Source organism: Eptesicus fuscus, chromosome 4 (assembly GCF_027574615.1).
Source record: "Eptesicus fuscus isolate TK198812 chromosome 4, DD_ASM_mEF_20220401, whole genome shotgun sequence".
In the NCBI taxonomy this organism is placed as follows: Eukaryota; Metazoa; Chordata; class Mammalia; order Chiroptera; family Vespertilionidae; genus Eptesicus; species Eptesicus fuscus.
The window spans coordinates 47961606-47979185 of NC_072476.1; the positions used below are offsets into that span (position 1 = coordinate 47961606).

The 17580-nt window shown below is 41.0% G+C and overlaps 1 protein-coding gene across 1 annotated transcript in view; it reads right to left on the minus strand.

Annotated features, from left to right (window-relative positions):
* The window catches only part of CAMK4 (calcium/calmodulin dependent protein kinase IV), a 140714-nt gene that overhangs the window by 25905 nt on the left and 97229 nt on the right, over nucleotides 1-17580 (minus strand). The window contains exon 5 of the mRNA XM_008144489.3: nucleotides 17436-17508. Coding sequence (XP_008142711.2) covers nucleotides 17436-17508 — 73 coding nt within the window. The remainder of the gene's footprint in view (nucleotides 1-17435; nucleotides 17509-17580) is intronic.

The following is a 17580-nucleotide window of genomic DNA, read 5'->3' on the forward strand; positions in this document are numbered from 1 at the left end:
CAGTGAGGCTTCTCTTTGCTGTAAACTCGCCGTGAGTGTTTGTGTATTCCTTCCCTTCAGCTTCTTTTTACAGCCCCCAAAAGGACATGTGTAAAAAAAAAATGTGTGGTGGAATTTGATTGATTTTGATTTTTTATTATGTAAAATCCTATATAATAAAGAGGTAATATGCAAATTAACCCTCACACCCTCACAAGATGGATGCGTACAACCAGGCCCGCAGGGGGTTAGTGAGGGATGACCAAACAACTGAACAGCAGGCTGTGTGGGGTGACCAGGCCGGCAGAGGGGGGCAGTTGGGGGCAACCAGGCTGGCAGGGGGGCAGTAAGAGGTGATTAGACTGATGGGGGGCAGTTAGGGGCGACCAGGCTGGTGGGGGGTGCAGTTGGGGGCAACAGGCCAGCAGGAGGGGCAGTTGGGGGTGATTAGGCTAGTAGGGGGCGCAGTTGGGGGTACCAGGCTGGCAGGGGGGGCAATTAGAGGCAATCAGGCTGGCATGCAGAGGCAGTGAGGGGCAACCAGGCCAGCAAGGGGGGGGGGACAGTTAGGGGTGACCAGGCAGGCTGGCAAGTGAGCAATTAGGAGCCAGCAGTCCAGGATTGTGAGAGGGATGTCTGACTGCCGGTTCAGGCCCAATGCCCAGGATCGGGCCTAAACTGACAGTCAGACATCCCCTGAAGGGTCACGGATTGGAGAGAGTGCAGGCTGGGCTGAGGGGACTCCCCCCCCATGCACGAATTTCATGCACCGGGCCTCTAGTTTAACTATAAAATTATATATTACTTGGGTGATACATTTTTAAACATCTTTATTATTATTATAGATGTCTTCCGCTTTCCCCCCCATTGCTCCCTCCACCAGAATCCCACCCCCTCCATGCCTTCAGCACCCTACTGTCTGTGTCCATGGGTAATGCATGTATGCATGTAAGTTCTTTGCACATAATCTCTCCCTACTCCCTCATCCCCTTCCCTCTGAGATTTGTCAGTCTGTTCCATGTTTCTATGCCTCTGGTTCTATATTACTCATCAGTTTATTTTGTTCATCAGATTCTTTGTTTATTTTGATTATTACAGTCAATTGTTGATAGATATGTATTTATTATTCATAAGACCCTTTAACATTTCATGTAATACTGGTTTTGTGGTGATGAACTCCTTTAGCTTTTTCTTGTCTGGGTGATACTTTTTAAAAAATATATTTTTATTGACTTCAGAGAGGAAGGGGGGGAGAGAGAGAGAGAGAGAGAGAGAGAGAGAGAGAGAGAGAGAGAAACATCAATGATGAGAATCACCTGCACACCCCCTACTGGGGATCAAGCCCGCAACCCGGGCATGTGCTCTTGACAGAAATCAAACCCGAGACCCTTCAGTCCGCAGGCCCATGCTCTATCCACTGAGTCAAACTGGCTAGGGCTCCATGATACATTTTTAAAAATAAATTTTATATAACTGGCAGGCCTTTCATGTTTGTTTATCCTGAATACCGTCCATCTGCTACAAATGATGTGCTCCGAATATGAATAAATACATTTAGTTGGTAACTATGTCTGGTCTGAAATTAACTAAACAAACTATGCAATTACATTGCTAGCAGTTTAGAATGTTCTAGTTCAAACCTGTTCCTTAAGCTCTAGCACAATTTTTCCACCTGCCTCTGTCTCATTTCCAGCTGGCTGTTTCCCAGGTACCTTCGGTTCTACATGTCCAAAATGGAACTCTTGACCTTCCCCCAGCCCGATTCTTCCAGCTGCTCCCACTGCAGAATGTGGTCTCTCGGTCAACTCAAGTATTCAAGCCAGAAACGGATTCTCTTCCCCACCCCGCTGCCTCCATCCAATTCTCAACAGAGTGCTGTCCATTCTAATTCCAAAATGTCTCCTGAACTGCCCACCTCTCTGCATGTCATTGATGTGATCTTGGCTGGACCATCACAGCAGTGTTGAACTACTCCCTTGCTTTCCAGGGTGCCCCCTTCGATCAACTCTCCACTCAGCAGCACAGGGAGCTGGGCCATTTCTCCTCCTTGGGAAACTATCCAGAGGTTTCCCAATACTTTATTCGGGCTTTCCAGGCCTTGGTCATCTGGCTCCTGCCTCGCCCTCCAGTCTCATATTCTGCCGCTTCCCCCTCTATTGCTCTCTGTTCTGCCCATACTGACTTCCTTTCCGTTCCTCCAAAGCCCTCATCTCTTTCCTACCTCAGCATCCTTGACCAGCTGCCCTCTCTTATCAGGAGGCTTTTTTTACCCCCTTCACCTGGCCAGCCCTCCTCATCCTCAGGCCACAACTATAATGTCAATTTCTCAGGGAGGCTGTACCTGTCCTTCCAAACTAACATACGTGCCCACTCTTCTGTGCTCTCATTGATGCCCTTTTTTCTCTTTTCTTTCTTTTCTTCCTTCCTTTCTTTTTTTTTATTTTCAGCGTGTCTGATTCCTTGCAAGCTTTATGTTCAGGATGTCTCCCTCACTAGACTGAAAACTCTGTGAAGACATGGAAATTTGCATCTGCTTTCCCAGATTCTTAGTGCCTGGCACTAAGTATGCACTCAATACGTACTTTTGAATGATTAATAAATAACTCAGTTTTCCTATTGAGAAATTGGAATTCCTATTGGTATAATCTGCATTTTTTATCCATTTGCCATTACTTTTTTGTAATAGAAGTTAACATTTTTGTGCTTACTTTGCAACAGAAGTTCCAAAGCAACATCACTTTGATGTGTTTAGCTGTAACAAGGCTCAGCACCTGTGAGCTTATGAAACATACTCTGCTTATTGTTTACTGATACTCGGTCTCCTCAAAGATGCTCACTGAGTATCAGTTAGATGAATTAGATTTACAGCATCATTTTGAGAAAAGCCAAAACCCAATAAGGACATTTTAACTGAAGATAAGGCAAAAAGATTTCATCTTTGAAATGACGTTTTGAATAATTACATAATCCGTGTTTGTTCTTCTACCAATATATTAGCATTAAGTTGATAGTTGTGGCTGAACTAATTTCTTCACATCCTTTGAAGTTGATCTGAACATCATATGCCTCAGGGGAGTTTGGGTAATGACAGTTGAAAATTCATCTGTTAGTTTTCTCTTCCGTTTCTTTCATGATTGAAACATCCGTAAATTGCACTTGCCAGTGTAATAAAATGGAACCGATCAGTGATTTGCCAATGATAATAACATGTTAAGGAGCAGCGGGGAAGCCGAAAGACCTCTGTTAGTAAATGAAGGAGCCCTGCTGAACTCCAGTGGGGAGCTTAAAGGTGACCAGGCCTGCTGGGGTCCCTATGCTTTGGGTTTTGGGTGTGGCCTAGAAGTGTCTGGATAAAGCAAAGCTTTGCTGAAAAATGCTTGTTGGTGTAGCTATATCATGGGGAAAGTGAGCAGGATGCTAACAGAGAGAATACTGATTCTCTGAATTCAGGGGTTAGACATGTAATTAAACTCTCTCTATGGTCCTAACAAAAACTGTGTCATTGTGTAATGAAAGCTGCTGCATAGCAATTTAGTTTAATTACAGCTATGCTGTGGTCGATGGGCTGTGTGTGGTTAATTGATAATGTCTCAGGAGTTAGTAAGGGGAAGTTGGAATCTCTTTAAAAATCTAACAGGACAAAGAACCAGTCATTAAAAAAAAAAAGTAAACAGTGTTCTGACTATAATTCTATTGGGGTGGAAAAATTAAACTGCATGCATTAGCTCTTCTCTATTCAGAAAATTTAGAACCAATATACATCAGTTTAGGTAAGAACTTCATAGTGGAACATTCTACTTTTGGGCTGTATCTTCTTTGAAGGCCTGCCTCTACTTGACCTCACAAAACTGGCATAAAACGGCAACTGCTTGTGAAGAAATACGATAATTGAATAGAAGTTGAATTTGGCCACCAAGAATTGAATAAATCTTCTGTCCAATGTCTTGCTATTGTATCACATCAGGCATGTTGAACTTTTAAAAAAATTTATGTTTTATTTTTTTTATCTTTATTGTTGAGAATATTATAGATGCTCCCCTCTTCCCCGCTCCTTGTCCCCCACCACCCAGTTCCCGCTCCACCTCAGGCCTCTACAACCCTATTGTCTGTGTTCATGGGCAATGCATATAACACATCAGGCATGTTGGACTTTAGGTCCCACCATCATTCTGGTTACTAACAAAGTTACAGAGCTGCTTGCACCTGGAAGAGTCACATCTGTGGAGCTATCATTATTCCCACCCACTCTCGTTCTAAAAAGGGTAGAATATGCATTTGCACATATTCTTAATTTATTTGAGACAGATTTTTAAATCTAGCATGTAGTGCGGCTCTCTTTCATTATGTCAAAATAAGTAGTTTCCAAGAACTGAAGCCAAGAGTTAAAAAAAGTAGAGGGAAATATAAACAGGCACACCTACTGCAATACATCTGTGTCTTTAAAAAATATGTCACTCTTTTCCTGCTATGTGACTTTAAAATGGATGTATCTCACTTGTCTTGTTTCAGTGTTAGCCCTCAAATTCCTGTAGTTGGTGCTTAGGTCTGCTCCCCTGTGTCTCTGGCTTTGGGCCCGACGTAGTCTATAGCAGGGTACAGTAGAGGAAGGCAGACAGCCGTGGGATTAAGAGCATAAACTCTGCAGTCATTTTGTATTTTGCATTCCAATCCTGATTTTGCCCTGGACCAGCTGTGTGACCTTGAAAAAGTTACCTCATCTTTCTGAGTCTCAGTTCCCTCATTTGTGCAATGAATATAAGGAGACCCATAGTCTTATAGGTGTGAAGAGTACGTGAAACAATGTACATAAAGCTTTTGGCTAAAGCTTGGTCCACATTAAGTGCTTAACAACATAGATTACATTATTGTAATTACTGAGAGTTATTATTAGGTCTTAGCCACATTTAGTCCACTTGTATATTCCTTTTAAGACTGTGTCTTCTTTCAGTTTTCTAGCAAAATAGAGCATAAGCATTTAGCTGCTTTGCTAAATGGCCCCTTATATGGGTAAACGGAAGGGATGGATGGCCATTGTGAATCAGTGTGCAACAAGGCTCTTCCTCGGTGATATGAACTTAGAATAAGATGGCGTTTCTAGGATTCTGCAGGCTCCAAAGCCAATAAAGCCTTCAGTGTGGCTCAGTTCTGTAACAGTAATTTCACAGGTAAAAGTCAAGAAGATAATTTAAAAGTTAGATACTGTGGTTTTGGATCAGTTGCAACATTCAAGGGAACATTTCAAAGGATAAACCACACAGATGGTCAGAATCTACGGCACATTCCACACATTATTCATAAAAGTGTAAGTGATTCAAGGTTGAATTTTGAGAAGTAGAAACCATGATTAGAATGTAAAATATATGTGTGAGAAATTACATTTTTTCAATGTGGATTTTCCCCTGTATCTATCATTATGTCAAGGTCTATGAAATTAGATATCTTTCCCCAAACACAGAGAAATATGCCCTGTATATTTACTTAGATATTTCAACCATATGTTCCTTGAAAAATGCTTTCCTGCAGAGCTGGGTTACCATTACCATTTTTTAAAGTAATGTGATTTTGAAAGTTATGTGATTTAACAATTTCTTGAATTATTAAACGTATTTGAAGACACCATGAATATAAAGCCAGTTCCAAAATATTCCTAGGAAGGCAGGGTTGGGTGGGTAGGTAGGAAGAAATTAACCAAAGAACTTGTATGCATATATGCAAAACTGTGGACACAGACAATAGTGTGGTGAAGGCCTGGGGCTGGGAATTGGGGAGAGGAGGAACGGGTGTGGGCTAGGAGGAGTCAATGGGGGGAGGGGGGGGCAGGGGACATGTTGCTGTTTGAAAGTATTATTTTATAATACTTTCAACAATAAAGATTTAAAAATAATAAAATGCTGGGATCCTAAACAAAATTTGTAAATAACTGGATCAAGTCAATAAGTATATATTGTACCTGCTTATGTGCTATGAATACAAAATGTACATAGAGTGTGTGTGAGGGGGGGGAGAGGGGTAGATGGCAGATGAGAAGAATGACAGAAAGAAATGAATAAATTTTTATTCCTAATCTAGAGATAACCTGCCTACTTCAGGAGACAGACTCCTGTACAACTAACCATAACCAGTGGTAGAAATTCTGAACTTATATCTCTCAGGAATAGAAAAATATAAAAATGCAGTTAGCTTCAGAATTTATTACAGGGGAATGAAAAAACAGGTAGAACCTTAGATTAAGGTTCAGAAGTTCTCTAAGAAATGGGACAAGGAGTCATTGAAACGAAAATAGACCAAATTTTTCATCCGCTTTGATTTAAAGAGTGAAGAAAATTATCAAAATCCTACAAGCCTGCTTAAATTAATGGATTTTGTACAAACTGACACAGAATCCCAAAGGCTAGTAAGGAAGACTTTTACAGACGCCTGGCAATGTTGCCAAGCCTAGTCTGGGAGTTTTAACAGCTTTGGTTCTGCTATTTGTACAGTCCCTGAGACTGTGACAATGCTATTTAATAAGGCAAAGGACTTTGCAGATGTAGTTAGGGTTCCTAATCACTTTGGCCTTAAATTACAGAGATTATCCTGGTTATCCAGATGGGCCCAATGTAAATGTATAAATAAGCCTTTCAAAGCAGAAGAGGAAGGCAGAAGAGTCGGTGAAAGAGATTCAAAGCGTGCAAAGGATTGGGTGAGCCACTGTAGGTTTGAAGGTGGAAGAGCCAAGTGTCAAGGCAACAGAAAGGGACTGAATTCCGCCAACAAAAGGCATGAGCTTGAAAGCAGATTCTTCCCAAAGCCTCCGGAGAAGAGCCACCCTGCTGACACCTCGATTTTGAAACTGCGAGACTCCGGTCGATGATGCCATGCCTCACTTCTCACTCCGCCCTACACAACGGGCAGGGCATAAATGCGTGGGTTTTAAGCTTGTGGTAATTCGTTATGCAGCAATAAAAACTAAATACATAAATGGAAGGACTACCAAGGCATATTGTTAAGGGAAAAAATGTCGGACAGCAATATGAAAATACAAATGTATATAAGTATATTGCATGTTAATATATTTTTTTGTGTCAAGAGGCCACATACAGCCTGAGCCACAGCTGACATTCCTTCTTTTTGATCAGGGACTTAGGTGTGACCTTCCTATCTAACATATGGCAAATAGCTTTGAAAACATTTAAAAATACTCTGGTTAGTGCTGCAAATTAACAGAATTTGTTTCCTAACATGTAAAAAGGAGGGGAAAAAAACAGAAAAAAGGCATGAGCACACAAAATAACGGCTACACATTAAAAAACAAACAAACAAGCAAACAAACTAAAACACTTGTGAGTGAATGAATCTCTGAAAGGTCTGAAAACAAATGACATTCAAGTTTATCCTGTGTCTAGGTGTTTGGGGTTGATTAGATTAAATACATTCTGTTGGGAAACGAATGCATCAAACCCTTATTATAGAGAGTAGGTTGGTCTGCGTGTAATAGGCAGAGCTCTAAGAATGACCCCTCTATGAAATTTGCCTTCATATTAAATGCCTTCCCCATTTGAGAGTGGATGGTATCAATGAAGACGACGAAGTAACATTCCAATGACTATATTAAATGACAAAAAGGAGATTATTCAGGTAGGCTTATTCCAGTATCATGTGCCCTTGAAAAGCAGAGTTTTCCTTGGTAGGCAGCAGAAAAAGAAGTCAGGAATTGGAAGCACTTTAGCTGAGTTTGACATGGAGGAAGGCATGTGCCAAGGAACGCAGACAGCCTTCAAGATTGAGAGCAGCCCCTGGCTGACAAGCAGTGAGGAAATGGGGGCTGTGGTCATGCAACCACATGGAAATGAATTTGTCTGACAACCTGAATGAGCAATGAATTGGATTCTCCAGAGCCTCCAGTTAGGAGTCCAGTGGAACACCCGGGTTTCCACCTTGCAAGACTAAGACTCTACGGGATTAGTGCCCTTATACGAAGAGGAAGAGATCAGAGGTGATGTCTCCCTTATGTGAGGACATAACAAGAAGGCAGCAGTCTGTAAACCAGAAACAGAGCCCTCACCATACTGATCTGGGACTTCCAGCTTCTAGAACTGTGATGAAGAAATGTTTATTGTTTCAACTACCCAGTCTGTGGTATTCTGTTATAGCAGCCTGAACAGGTTAAGATAGCCATGGATGCTAGGTAGCTACAAAGAACTGCCTTGCCCAAATGAAACTAGCATTTCCATTGTCCCCACATAAAACTCTTTGTCTTAGTCAAAGTGAGTACTCTAGGCTTTTGTGAACATTCTTTATTCAGGAGCTACACACTCAAGGTGGGACGGAAAACAGTGACTAGAGCAAGAAAAATGAGTTTGACACCTCAATTAAAATATATATTTCTAATTAGGCAGGCAAAATATTTATAAAATGTTTGCAGAATTTTCCCCCAAATTATCTAATAATAATAAGATCAAAATTCCATGTTTGAGGAGTGAAGTTAACAGAATATTATTAGAATACTGCCTGAAAGCTCTTTTTCTGACCCAGAAAAAAAAATTCTACCTAACTATTGAGAAAATTGGTCATTTTTTTCAACACTATTTCTGAGTTAGCCATTCCCAAAATAAAAAATTCATTTTTTAATGGGTCAAAGACATCATAAGTACTAGGTTCATGTTGCTCCAAATAATAAAATATAGGATTTCATTCCCTCAAGATAGGAAATACGTCAGCTTTGGGGCAGACAAGTACTACCAGAAAGCAAGGAAATAAATTTCCTGGTCCTACCCCCATCCTCCAATAGATAATTAATGAAAGAACAACATGGAAGTAGTTAACTAGAGTCTAACCTTTGTCACTCTACCATCTTTGGAGAGAAGTACACTTACAAAGGAAGGATCACTGTTCATCTTCTAACCACAATACTTTCATAATTTCTACACAATAGTTCTTTATATAACTGATTTCAGAGAGAGAAAGGGAGAGGGAAAGAGAGGCAGAAACATCAATGGGAGAGAATCATCATCAATCAGCTGCCTTCCACACGCCCTTCACTGGGGATTGAGCCCACAACCTGAGCATATGCACAGTCATCTTGGTCTGGTTGGTCTCTTAAGATGTTTGTCATTTTTGTTGTCATTTTATTCACCATTAGTTCTTAGAGGACAGGGAAAGGAGAGCAAAGAAAAATGTAGGAGAAGGAAGCAGGAAATGAAGAAAAAGAGGTAATTAGAGGAACTGTGAGACTGGCTGAAGGAGAAGGGTCTAAAACTTCAGAGAGCAAGTGGGCAGAGAGGTGAGGAGAAGAGAATATCTTGGTAAGTGTTAATGAAGGTGAGAAAGTTAGATGAAAAGTTCTTATCAATTGTCTAAATCCTCTATCTGCATGTTCCCTGCTCTAGATTATTTTTCATAATCTCTACGTCTTTGCACATGTAGCATTCATAAGTACTGGCAGTGAAGTTCCAAGTATGGGCTTAATTAATTAGCGTTTTTCATTTCTAGAATCACAAACCATGTCTCTTCAGATGCTTGTCATATTTTGATTGGACATTTTCATATCCTCTTTTATTTTTTTCAAGTAAGATTATTTCTCTTTCACACTAACCATGTTCGGGGGCTGGTGTCGGCTCCACAGCTGTGGGAGCCGGGTCCCTCCAGCTCTCCGCTGGTCCCTAGGGTTGATCAGCATCCTCATAGCCCACAATGGCTGCTTGAGCTCACTATCACCTCCATGTTCCAAACACAGCATAAAAGGCATCCCTGGAAGTCCCACAGGGCACTTCTTATGTTTCCTGATCTAGAACTTAGACACATGACTGCATCCAGATGCAAGGGAGGCTGGGTATGGAGGCAGCTGGGACCTCCATCCTAGAGAACAGGTGGGGTTGCTCTTTGGCCTGTCTGAAAAGACAGACCTGACTAGAGGTTGTCGATTCACAGCCCAGCACAGGCCTCTACCTCCACCTCCCCTTTAACCCCTCCAACTGGGGCTCCCTGAATACAGGACCCTGTTGCCCCACAGACTTCACCTTTAGAATAGTCCTCTCACTTTGAATGAGGTCTGAGTGTCTGCTGGGGTCATCACCAGGACACAGGGCAGCCTCTGCTCTCTGGCTGGGTCGCTGGACGCCTGCCCATTTTCTTTATTAACACATCCTCCTCTTTTAGGATAACACCAGGGTGTTGCTCGAGTGGCTCTTCACGCTCCCCCAACACATGACTATTAAGTTCACGAGCCTGTGGGTGTAAACGGTGCCCGAATGAGGCCAACAGTAAAGGACCCTGAGTGTGTCTCTGTCTGCCAGTCCTGTAGGCCTCCTCACTGGCCTCGCTGCTTTGGGACTTCATGCAGCCATCAGGATACAGGTCCTGCAGCAAAAGTCGTTCCGGGTCTCCTCATCTTCAGAATCACGTGAACCTCTCTCACCAGGCATGTGAACCCTCAGGACAGGTCCCTGCCTCTCTCTCAAGCCCCAGTTCTCACCAGGTTTGTTTCACTATCGATATCTGTGCCTTTGTACCTTTAGTCTATTATGTTTCCTAAAAATTTGTGCGAGAAAAGGAGTATTCCTGGGATTCCTTTTCTTTCATATTGACTGCCTATCAAACAATTTTTATTTCAAAACCCAACTCAGATATAACTTCCTTTGGCAAGATTTTTCTGACATAATACATGTCTTTCACCCGCTCTAATGCCTTTGAATCTGCAAGATGTATTAATTGGTTCACATATGTGATCTCAAAGCCATGTGCTCACATATGTCTATCTGCCCTAAAATCTGGTAAACTACTTCATCTCTGTATCCAAGAGACAGAATCCTCCCAGAAAGAAATGCAAATACCATAGTAACTGACAAAGTTAAAACAAAGAACAAATCCCCACATTTTCTATTCTAGTCTCTTATTACTTAATTGAACGCTCAGACTCTTTTTATTGACAATAAGTGGAGCCAAGCAGGAACAATATTCACAGAAACAAAGCACAAGTGTCAGAAGCAAGCTTATTGTTAATAACCTTCGACCTCATTGTGCCTTCAAATCACACTTAATCCTGACTTACCAATGCATTTGCTAGTCGGTGAAATTCAGTTTTTAGAAATTTGTGGTACCAGAATCTTTTTATCTAGGAGTGTGAGCTCCATGTTATGGCTCGATGGATAGAAAATTACACAAATTGCTCTTGACCACAGAATCATTATTAGCATAAACTCAAAAGTTCATTCAAGAACAAGTCCAGTATCTTATTGCTTTAAATAACAGGATTTACAATTTAAAGTGGCAGAAATATTAAGAAATTTATCATCTTCTGTGAGACATCAAGCAGGAGGAGAATTCCAATCGTGTCTATTTTTTTTCTCTGCCTTATTTAACATAGTTATGTTTCTCTTCATAATTAGAATACAACCAAAGCAGTTCCCAGCATCAAATGCAGATGCAACAATGCCCGTGAAAAAGGGAAATGGCCTTTCCTCCCCTGGGTCTCCTTTTATTAAGGGGGCAAACTTTTCCCACAACTCATAAGCAGTCTGCCCATTAGGACTCATTTGTGAGGACCAGGTCATGTGCCCTTGCCCAGCTGCAAGGAAGGCTGGGAAAAGTCCTGGTATTTTCCATCTTTATAAAGGTAGATCTTTATAAAGGTAGATTGGTTCTGCCAACAAGAAATGAGAGGTCAAACGGAAGATGACTTAAATGTATCAAGTAATGTAAAGTTCAATAATGTGTATGTGTGTGTGTATATATATGTCTATATACAGATATTATATTAAATCCATAGATGTTATCAAGCATAGTGCTTAGTACGAAATATAGATAGTAATTTACTTTAATGCTGCCATACTTGTTTGATTTCATTGACCTCTAGAACCATTTCATGCACATTAGTAAAGATTGTGAACATTTTAGAAAACTCTATAAATAGAAAGAGAAACTTTGAGATTTTTGTTTTCAAATAACTTCCTGTACCATTTATTAAACTATTGTCTCTAAACTTTAAACTCACCATTCTAAAATGGACTTTGTGAAGCTGGCACTGGAATTACAAGCCACACTTTCTGTTGGCCCCCTGTTTGGCGCTGCCATGAGAGGGGACCTGGCAGAGAGCAGGAGGCTGGAAGAGCATGAAGAGGCTGGCTCCATCCTATTTGCTTCCTAAATCTGTGTTTCTGCTTGTTCTCCTCGTGCACCCTAGAAATAATTTTTCATGCTGCAGTAGCACATCATTCTGTAGCAGGTGTTGATGCCAGTTTTTAGTTATTCCAATGCTCATAGAAGCAATCCCACTGTCCCTCCTCAGCGACGTTCCACTGGCTGGCTAGGACACCATTTTCAAAGGTTTGAGTGGCAGCTTCGTGGGCAATTCCTCTGAGCTCAGAATGAGATACCAGCACCAGGCAAGCAGTGAGTCTGCAGAGCACTTCCCTTAGTCCTACAGGTTTTAACCATCTCAACCTCTTCACTGTTCCCCCGTCCAAGGGGAGGCTGCTTCCTGAAGTTCCACGATACCTTATTTTAGTGTTCCCCTTTTGCTTTTCCAGGTCTTCAATACCCAGTCATCAATTCTTTATCAATTGATTCTCTAATAGGTTAAGTCTGTTTTTTTTTTTTTTTTTTGAGGGGGTGGGTTACAGGTTTTTAAAATTTTCACCAAAAACAGCCTGTACTATTTCATCCTTTTCTGCATCGCCGTAATCATGTTCATTTACCATTTTTCTTCACTGTTCAAATACCACGTGGGTTTCCCTAACTTTAAAGGACTAGATGGTTTTGTTTGCAATCCTTCACCCACATCATTACAATTTTTAAAACCATTCTAACCAAAAAATATCTGTGCTGGCATAGGAGACATATTTAATCATTTTCAACAATTTCCTTGTATTTTATTAAATTCAGGATATACTCTCTGTGTACAAATTCCTCCAGGCTCTTAAGTCCAGGCTTTGAAGTTAAAACACACCCAAGAAAAATATAGCTAGACAAAGAGGGAAGGTGGCAGTAGGGGTGGGGAAAAAAGGGACAGTGATTTTTTTGGAAATAGAGGAACAGTAGGCTATCAGTGGTGACAAGGAAAGAACTGAATGTGTGGTAACAGTAAGAGATGTCAGAGGAGATGGAATATTCCCTGGTTATCTTTAAAAGTATATGGAAAAGGAGGGCTTTAAGGGTGTGCATTGTGCTTTATGACCCATCAGGACACAATGACCCTTCCAGAATGCCTGGATCGACCTAGACACTTTAACTTGGGACTCCCTGGAATTCATTTCAAGAAGATAGAACACTCAAGAAGGCTTAAGGACCTTACCTCAAAGACTAACTGAATGAATGAGTTAGGGGGAAACATCTTCCAAATTTATTTTAAAAACTTTCAAAAATGCTATTTAAAGCTAAAAAGCCAAAGAAGCAAGAACACAGTCAGATTAATAGTGTGAAATATTTGGGGTAAGAATTGGGATGAAGTAGGGAGGAAGAAAAGGATTGCAAGATTTGTTACCTAAGGGATATAATTATACCTGCAACATATTTCCCGGGGATGTTTCCATCTTTAAGTTTTCAGCTTCTGTGCTTTCAAAAACCAGTCTTATAAGTGTGTGATCCAGAGGCACTGTGAGACATATCACTGATTACTTTGAGTTCCCAACTGTCCCATTTTTTATAGCTATCTATAGCGATGTGGTTGACAATAAACTATTTTATAAATGTCAGCCACTTCTCACAAGTTTAAATTGCTTGCTTTCTACCTGTGAAACACTTAGAGAAATGACTTTAAGTTTTTCTCTAACTTAACCCTTAGTTGCAGCAATCAGAGAAAATTTGATTTTATGTAAGACTTCTTTCAATGAATGTTTTACTTGAATGTGGTAACCACTTCTTAAACTGGAGCTTGGTGCAGTTTTGTGAGTAGGTAAAATTACAATTTTTTGTTTTAAATTTATAAATAACAGTCTATCTTTGCAGACCTGGAACAGATTTCTAGGAACTCTAGTCCCTCTGTTCTATGTAGGACACCCCTCTGGGGCATCCCAGTTGGGGGCCCTTTTATTTATTAATTGGTAACTCCAATAGGTGGAAAATTTTGATGCTCAAAGCATCCATTTCTCATTCATTGAATGAGAATAGGGTTCTCCCAGTCAGCTACTCAAGGTATAACTAAATTGAAACATGCCCACTCTGATAAGCCAGAAGAATCAAGAGCTGACCTGAATGGGTGGAGGAAACCAGAAAGAACATATTGACAAAGGTGAGTTTAGATGGCAGGAAGATATTTAATTGATCGTAAGGGAGCAGAAAATAATCTGATAAATGGAAGCAAGTTATATAGCTTTGTTTCATATGAGATGAATAGAAAAGTGATAGTAAGGATGTTTCAGTAAATGTGCCATCCTCTAGAGTCTAGAGAGATAAAATCTAGGATCCTGCCTATTTCTGACTATTTTGAACTGTTTTCATTTATTTATTCAGTAAATACTTATTGAGCACTTACTGTTTTTTGTTTGTTTGTTTGTTTTTAGTACTTAGCTGGGGAGTTGGTATGTATATACAGAATAACAACATCTAATACATCTTTAGATGAGTGTACTGAGTCTGAAGTGGCCTATCTTCTTTCCCCTCTCTTTTGAACATTGCTATGGCTTCCATACCTACCTTTTTAGTCTTTTCCACAACCCTGGTACGTTGAATGCTATGCCTATTTTACACGAGGGAACTGAGCACAGAGGTGTTTAGTGAGGGGCCCAAGTTCTCATCTAGAAACTGAACCATCTCTGTTTGACTCCCAAACTACTCGTAACTGCCACACCAGCTGCCGGCCAGAGTTTGGCAAAGTGATAGTGTACCGCTGCCAGCAAGTTTACTTGAGCAGATAATCTATAGTATATAGTAGTGAAAAATGAAGTTTTAAAATTAGTACTTAATAGAGGTGTAAGACTGCCATTATCGAATTCAGAAGTGACAAAGTAACAACAATGATTGGAAAAGAGGATTCTAGACTTCTTTAAAGAACTGGAAGGAAGTAGAAGTGATTTTGTTTGTTTGTTTGTGTTTTTGAAAAAGCATGCCAGTAATAGTCATAGCATGAAATGAAGCAGGATTAGGTTCATGGACAATTTGAAGGAAAATTCATCCGAAGTTGGGAAGGTGAAGGTGAGGAGAGAAGGTAATGGAAGAGTTAAAAAATCATTCCTTAGTTGGCAAGCTTAGGAAACCAGGGGTGGTAAGTATACTATGATTGATAAAAAAAATATGGAATGAAATGATTCTTTTGGGTATGGTGAAAAGGTGAATCTGATATTCTGCTCCAGGCTACAAAGTTTCAATTATAGAAGGTAAACAAATTCAAACAAATGGCTGCAGAATGGAGCTTGAGAGAGCAGGCCAGGGTTGCCGCCGGCAACAGGGGAAGCAAAGCTTTCCGCACACCCTGGCCGGGCCTACCCGCTTAAGGCAACAAAGTTTCATATAACCCCAACACAAATGGCTACTGGCCTTGGAGAGAGCCCCAGGCTTGGCTCCACTCCAGGCTACAAAGTTGTAGAAGGAAAATAAATTCCAGATACCAGGGCCTCTGCTTGGGTTGCCAAGGGGCGTGGCTTGCCTGCAAACCACCACAGGCCCCTCGCTCAGGCAGCCCCATGCCCCAAGGGAACCCCCACCTGATCCAGGACACCCTTCAGGGCAAACCAGCTGGCCCCCACCCCTGTACCAGGCCTCTATCCTATCTAATAAAAGAGTAATGTGCAGATTGATCATCACTGCAACACACAATATAGCTGCCCCCATGTGGTCAAAGATCCTGCCCCCATGTGGACACAAGATGGCCACCACAAGATGGCCAGCAGGAGAGGGCAGTTGGGAGGCACCCTGCCTGCAAGGGAGGGCAGTTGAGAGGGACCAAGCCTGCAAGGGAGGGCAGTTGGAGGTGATCAACCCTGCAGGAGAGGGCAGTTAGGGGTGACCAGGCCGGCAGAGGAGGGAAGTTGGGGGCAAACAGGCTGGCAGCAGAGTGGTTAGGGGGTGATAGACTGGCAGGCAGAAGCAGTTAGAGGCAATTAGGAAGGCAGGCAGGCAGGCAAGCAGTTGGGAGCCAGCAGTCCTGGATTGAGAGGGATGTCCGACTGCCCGTTCGGGCCTAAACGGGCAGTCGGACTTCCCTCAAGGGGTCCCATTTGGAGAGGGTACAGGCTGGGCTGAGGGACAACCCCCCGCCGTGCACGAATTTCGTGCATGGGCCTCTAGTATTCACATAATCAGAAGCTGTAGTGTGTATTTAGAGAGTACAATTCTATGGCATCCTCTCCAGCTTTTATCCACCCCCAATTCAAACTTTTTATCCCCCACCAGAGCAAAAGACCAAAACACTTTTATAGGAAGCAATAATTTGGAAAGACTGGGCTATAAAGCCGGTTGAACTTGGTGTTAATAACTCAATAATGGATTTGGTTAGACCTGAGATCCCCTCTTTCTAGCAGCCCTATGCAAAGGCAGTGAAGGCTGTTTTTGCCTTTTGTCATTGGTATAGAAGTTATTTAGATTCCAGGGACTTCCTGTCCTTTCTCCCAGCTTTTCTTGCCCCCTCCTTCCCATTTTGGTTGTAGGTGAAATTCACAAGACGTGTGCTTGAGTCACTGTGGCTGATTTCTCAAGATACCGAATAATGATTTTAGTTGGATAACTGACTGAAAAACAGAACAGATCTTAATTTGGGGTATATTTTATATAGATCTGTCTCTAACTGATCCTGATCAATATCTCCCCTTGAGCCCCATCCTGTTTGCTCAGAGAATAATTTGTTCTTGCTTTATGTTCAATAAATGAGTCATCAAAGTGTCTTAGCATGTATTAGACACCATTTAACATATGGGAAATTTTCCTTACCAGTGGAGTCTGTTTTATCTCAAATATTTCCTTATTAATTCAATCCAAATAAGCTTTTTGAAAAACATATATTTTGTAAATGTGCATGTTTCCATCATTAACTTATAAAACTTTATTCCACTTTAAAATATTAGCTTCTATTTCTTCAACAAAATTGTCAGTATTTTTCCTTCTAATTCACTCATTCCTTGTCTTGAAAGAAAAATCAATAATCTCTATGCTCCAAGGTCTATATTTATCACATTCAACCTTCTTCCACTTTCCTAACAAACAACAAAAACAATAAAGGAATAAACTCAAGAAACAAAAATAAATTGAAAAGAGAGAAAGAAAGAAAATAACAACTATAGGCACTGAAGTCTGATGTGATTTCATAATAATAGAATAGAAAATATTTCAACAAACTTATGGCATTACATGGCTGGGCCTGCATCTTTAAGAGTTTGAGTAATCAATAGAAAATATAAATTTATTGAACTTATTTTCTCACAAATATTTCACATGGTTTTGCTGTAAACTTTACGGCTTGTCACAGATACATATTTCTTCAATAAGATTCTAGAAAAGGAAGGAAGATATTACCAGGAGTTGCACTACAGCTGTCACTTCATACTTACAGCAACAGCCTCCAGGATTTGTTTAACAGCATCTGCAGCATCTCGTTCACTGTAATATCCCTTTTCCACAATCCTAAAAAACACACACATGCGCTCAGTTGAGTGGATGCTAAAAGAAGTTAATTATATTACTGTTAAAGAGGAT